At 43.6% G+C, this 5,784-nt stretch overlaps 2 protein-coding genes across 2 annotated transcripts; both read right to left on the bottom strand.

Annotated features, from left to right (window-relative positions):
• Positions 1-4,384, bottom strand: LOC138023445 (uncharacterized). The gene is made up of 3 exons (XM_068870445.1): positions 4,342-4,384; positions 1,966-3,956; positions 1-1,438 (listed from the first exon to the last, which is right to left on the bottom strand). The coding sequence occupies exons 1-3, from the start codon at positions 4,382-4,384 to the stop codon at positions 374-376; spliced, it is 3,099 nt and encodes a 1,032-aa protein (XP_068726546.1). The 3' UTR covers positions 1-373.
• Positions 4,249-5,304, bottom strand: LOC138024535 (uncharacterized). The gene has a single exon (XM_068871756.1). The coding sequence runs from the start codon at positions 5,163-5,165 to the stop codon at positions 4,386-4,388; it is 780 nt and encodes a 259-aa protein (XP_068727857.1). The 5' UTR covers positions 5,166-5,304; the 3' UTR covers positions 4,249-4,385.
• Positions 5,305-5,784: the final 480 nt, after the last annotated feature.

Below are 5,784 nucleotides of genomic sequence, written 5' to 3' on the forward strand. Positions count from 1 at the left end.
TACATGAAGCAAACTGGATACGGTCTGCGTGCGTACGAACGACCATTCTCCAAACTTTATTAGGAGTAAATATATTGACAATGTAATTCGCAAGACACGAAGGATAGGAGCCAAGGCTCACATTGCTCCCTAAAGGCTGCGTAATCATAAAGTAACGTAAACTGAATAAACACGAAAAAGCATGCATGGAATACGGCAAATAAATGACGAATGAGCACGGAGGCCAGAAAAAACCTACAAAAACCCCAACACGAGGAAAAAACTGGAAATCTGGATAGGAACCAAGGCTCATTCGCCAGCCTTTCCTACGAGGCCTCACAACAAAATACAATGCCTATCCGACGCAAGGCAAACAATGCAAAATCAAACGAATCTACAAGCCCATTATTTTGGTCACATTTAACAAGTCTTCAGCTACATGCTTGACGTATCGCTTCTTTGTTTTAGGACATTTCCAACCAGCATGCTTGTCTAAAAGTGTCTCATTGATAGCTCTACAGGCAGGATGTGAAGCTGCCCCTGATTTGATACTATGCGTCCCGAAAATGGAAATATCGTCAACAAAAGGACCAACAAGCTTCTTAAATTCCAGCAAGATCGTAGAATAAGAAATACCGATGCTTCCATGAAAACGCTCGCCTGACTTAGACTTAACAATACGCCTAATCAAAGGAAAATGAGGATTCTTAGGCTCTGGTAAAAAACTAACCAACCTCTCAGTGACTGCTACAGGACAAGTTAAATTTCCCGATCTAGCTATGACCGAGGTATGACCCTCTCTGATCTGATCATTCTTTCGTTTCGGCACAAAAATAGACATTCGATCCGTAAATAAAGTAATATCTCCGAGTTTCATGGATAATAACTCGTCAATCCGGAAAAAACCGGCGAAACCAACCAGTAATATAAATAAAAAGCGAATATGGGCCAAAGACTCGCTAGAGCTATAATGCTCGGTAATAACTTGCAACAAGTCAATGGGAAGCGGTTCTTTCGGTTTGATTGGTCTACCCAGCTTCCTTCTGGCACCTTCAAGCGACGATTGAACCAAAGGGTGGTCAGTAGGACAGCATTCAATGCCCGCCAGCTTGTGAGCCCAACGTATACTGTAGAACAGACCTTCGATTGACGAGATTCCCGTTCCTTTCCGGAGGGCCGCATGGCACAGCTCCGTGATAAACAGGGAGATGTGAAGAGGCTTGGCTGGGATGACTGGAACGCCTATCTTGGAGGATGCCCACCTTCGCCATCTGGACCAGCCGTTATTGTATTTACAGAGGGTGGAAGTCGCCTTGGATTCTAACTGAAGATCGAGAAGATCCGGTACCAAAGACTGAAGAGAGGGATCTGTAAGGGACGGAACTTCTCGCCATGAGCCGACCTGCAAAACATCTGAAGCACAGAAAACGCAGTCAACGCAACAAGACCATGTCTGGCAATGGTATAATTATAGTTTTTCTGTAATATTAATGCCTAAGAATTAGAATTAGGGGGACAAATAGAACTCGTAAACTCCAAAATGACGAAAGGGATGAGAACGAATAAAGCAGCCAAAAAGCCGAAACACGAATAAATTCTGGTATAGGAGCATACATGCAAAAATTCAAAGGAACTCAAAAATGGAGCCATCACTCGGGCTCTAACTAGGCAAGCGTGCATAAAAAACTCCCAAAACGAGACGAAAGGTATGAAAAAATAGAGCAATCCACCGACCAAAATGGTGACAAGACCATAAATAGGGAAAACGTGCGCTAAAAAGGCACCAAACATGACTCAGGCACAATACGCCATGTCTCCTAAATGGAGCAATCAATCAATTTACACACCCAAATGGTGAAAAGGCCAAAAATAGGCAAAAGTGCACTAAAAGGCACCATACATAAAAATCATAAGTCGAATGCTCCTAAACGGAACAAAAACTCAAACTACACACCTAAATGGTGACAAGCCATAAATAGGCTATACAAATTGAAGACGCAAGGCCAACATCCTGAACGAAGGACATGAACTGAATGCGGAATCCTTAGACTTGTAAATTTCCATTTGTCCCGGACCCTCAATGAGCAGATTGTCAATCCGAGGGAGAACAAAAACATCTTTAACAAAGCTCTTAAATCTAGAAGGAGTGGAATGCAAAAAAGGCCAGAAGGACGCTGATGGCCATTCAGGTATAACCAGGGTCCCAAACCCGTTACAAGCTTCAAGCTTTCTGACAGAGCGCACTATCAAAGAGACTGGAGGGCAAATCCAATTGATCTCACAACTCCAATCTTGGGCAAACGCGTCTACTCCGCAACTGCCAGGCGAAGCAAATTTGGAGTTAAACCTGGGAAGTTGGGCATTATAGTAAGAAGCAAACCGGTCGACGGTATGAGGGCCCCACTTAACATCGATATCTTGAAAAACTGCTGGATTCAAAGACCAATCGTCCTTGTCGACAAACCTGCTCAGAAGGTCGGCTCTCTCATTAACAGAACGAGGAATCCACTGCGCGTCGAGAACAATGCGCTTGGCTAAGCAAAGCTGAAAAATGTCGATTGCTAACGCTTGAAGATGTGGTTTGCGACTGCCAACTAAAACAATTCTGGCGGCATTATCATTGTCCGTAAAGACTTTCACTTTCGTGCTCTCCAACTCCTTGGCATAGGATGCTAACACGTAGTATATTGCCTTAAGCTCCCGATACGTAGAACTTTGGCCCTTGTCATCGGCAAGCCACATGCCGCTGACAGAAGAAACGCTAAGATTGGAAGAAAACCCCCCGAATGCGACATCACTTGCATCGGTAAATATCACGACGGACGAAGTAGGAGGTGGCCTAATCGAATAGCCATTGAAACAGTCAATGTTCAAATACCAAAACTTCAATTCTACCATCAAACTAGATGAAATAGGCAATATAGAATCCCAAGCTGATCTGGAATCAATGGCAGCGTACATTTGCCTAGTGAGTAATCGAGCAATCGGCCCAACCGCAAGGTAGATAGAATTTACCGATCCCGCAATCTTGGCTAAATTCCGGAACGTTACGAAGCCGTCTTGAATAGCAGAGTCTAATATTGCTTTGAGCTTCGCTACTTTCTTTTCTGGAACTCGGAACTGCATTAAAATCGTGTTAATTACGAAACCTAGCCACTCGCCAATTTGTCTGGGCGACCAGCACGACTTATCTTCATTAACGACAAATCCGCAAGAACCGAGATCTTTACGCTGAATAATACTCGCTGCTTGAGCGGAACAATTATCGGGGAGACTGCCTAAACCATCGTCTAGGTAGACAAAACTGACGTGACCCATCGAACGCCAACGCCTTACAAGAGGCCGCAGCAATTTCGTGAAGCAAAAACAAGCACTGCTAAGCCCAAAAGGAAGCACTTGAAAAGTAAAATATCTGAGAACACCATTGAAATTCCAAGCAAAACCCAAATAGTTTTGATGGTCCGGATGAATCCTGACATGATGGTAGCCCGACTTGAGGTCCCAGGTAAAAAACCAGTCACCCTTATCCCAAACCTCAGACAGAGAGCGCAAATCTTCATACTTGAATTTGGGCAAAACTAGACATTGATTAATATGCCTCAAATCTATCACCAAACGAAGCTTTTTGCCTTCGACAACAGAGAGTGGGTTCACGCAAAAAGGCGAGGCGCTGTGCTCCTGAATACAGCAGTTAGCTAGTAACTCCAATATAGCTCGCTGCACAAAATGCGGGCGATCGAGCGAAGATTTGTTGTTTACAAGAAAACAAGGCGACGGGTATTGACCAAAAGGTAATCTATAACCTTCCCGAATGATACTTAAAACAAAGTCCGGGGCCTGCAAACACGTTTCCCAGAAATATGCTGATTTCTCCAGTCTCCCCGCTACACTCGAACAGGTGGTCTCCGCAACAAATTCGCCTGCCGCACGCTTATTAAACGAAGGAAAGAAATTGGAATCCTCATCAACTACGTCAGCTAGTCAATCACGCCCGCCTCTATCCACGTTTCGTCTACAGGAGGCGCTGAGGTGCCCAAACTGCCCGCACTGTCAATTTTATCGTACAAAATAAATAAATAAATAAATATAATATAATAATAATAATAACGAATAAATAAAAATAATAAAAGTAAAAATAAATATAAACAAAATTAAAATACATTTCCACTCCAAAAGCGGCTGAGAGCATGAAAAAATTAGTCTACTGGACTGAAGTCGTTCGCAGTACAGACCGAAGTGAAACGAATCGAATATGCTAACCGATATATACTAAATGCAAATGACTTGCAAGTAACTTGACAATGCAAAGGACAATAAATAACATTCCAATCGTAACGTGCAGAAAGCAATTATTTGCTTTACTGCGTACCGCAAATAATTTCCCATTCTGCACTATACTAGGCATATTACGACCAAATAGCACAAGGCACAACAGAATACATGGAGCAAACTGGATACGGTCTGCGTGCGTACGAAAGAACATACCCGAAGTAAAAGAACAAACCTAGTGAAAAAAGTAACCAAAGCGGTATACTCAACTTAAAACAAGGTCCCAAGCGTCTAGGGCGTGGCTCGAAACGATCATCACTTCTCTCGTTCCTGGAACCGTAAGACGACGAGGTTCGGTACGATGAGGAGGCGCTGCATTGCGGTCTGCTTCGCTTCTGTTTCAGCTTTTCCTTCACCTTCCTCTCCGCCCTCTTCTCCGAGCGATACATTCGTTTCTCATCATCTGAATCGGACGCCAACTCGTCCGATAGGTACTCGCTGACTGTCAGCCAACCGAATTCGCTCTTGTCAGCTAATTTAATGGCCTTGATACGTTTAGAGACTAGCTTCGTACCTTCTTCCAAGGATCGTTTCACTCGTTCATGAGCGCCGGCCTTGAGCGAGTCGGTGGCATCATCAAACTTCTCCAAGACGTCGTGAGCGTGATCTAACTGCTGCTGATTGCCCTTTCTCTTGCAGATGTACCGGTCCAAACGAGCCTTCTTAACTGCGTTAGTCACGGTAGAACTGTTTTGTGCTGAAAACTTCGTGGCAAAAGCACCCAAACGGCTCTCAATTACCTCGGTTAAGTTGTCGGTCAAATTGGCAATTGATTCGTTGACCAAAGCCTTCACAGCACTCCGCGAAGCTTCGTCTAAAGCTGGATTGCTTCTGGAAGAATCATCATCCGCAGGCATGATGTCTACTGGACTGAAGTCGTTCGCAGTACAGACCGAAGTGAAACGAATCGAATATGCTAACCGATATATACTAAATGCAAATGACTTGCAAGTAACTTGACAATGCAAAGGACAATAAATAACATTCCAATCGTAACGTGCAGAAAGCAATTATTTGCCTTACTGCGTACCGCAAATAATTTCCCACTTGTTGTGGCACAGCGATATAACACTTGTCGCAATTCACAGAATTTTATTTACAACCTTTAGCGCGGAGATTGCCATCGTTCATTAAAGACACCACTGATCTGCTAAATAGAATTAAAGAGCTCAACAAAAATGGTCCTTTCCCTGAAGGCACCTTGTTGGTCTCTTGGGACGTTGTTTCAATGTTCCCCAACATAGATAATAATTTAGGTCTTAAAGCAGTTGAAAAGGCCCTTGATGCCAGAGACAAATCAATACCATCAACCAAATGCATCCTCGAAGCAGTTGAAATCTGCCTGAAATGTAATCACTCGGTTTTTAAGGGGGATTTCTTTTTGCAAATTCATGGCACAGCAATGGGCCCAAAGAACGCATGCAGCTATGCTGATCTAGCCATGGGCGAATTAGATCACAAAGCAAAATTTTGCGG

The sequence above is a fragment of the Montipora capricornis genome, chromosome 11, assembly GCF_036669925.1.
Source record: "Montipora capricornis isolate CH-2021 chromosome 11, ASM3666992v2, whole genome shotgun sequence".
In the NCBI taxonomy this organism is placed as follows: Eukaryota; Metazoa; Cnidaria; class Anthozoa; order Scleractinia; family Acroporidae; genus Montipora; species Montipora capricornis.

Excerpts from the sequence above, each read along its gene's own strand:
- LOC138024535 (XM_068871756.1), bottom strand. The coding sequence starts at position 5,165 with ATGCCTGCGGATGATGATTCTTCCAGAAGCAATCCAGCTTTAGACGAA.
- LOC138023445 (XM_068870445.1), bottom strand. The coding sequence starts at position 4,384 with ATGCCTAGTATAGTGCAGAATGGGAAATTATTTGCGGTACGCA. Across the intron at positions 3,957-4,341 it reads GAAATTATTTGCGGTACGCA|CTGACGTAGTTGATGAGGAT; the intron begins GTAAAGCAAATA and ends GTGATTGACTAG. Across the intron at positions 1,439-1,965 it reads TGGCCTTGCGTCTTCAATTT|TGCCAGACATGGTCTTGTTG; the intron begins GTATAGCCTATT and ends TAATTATACCAT.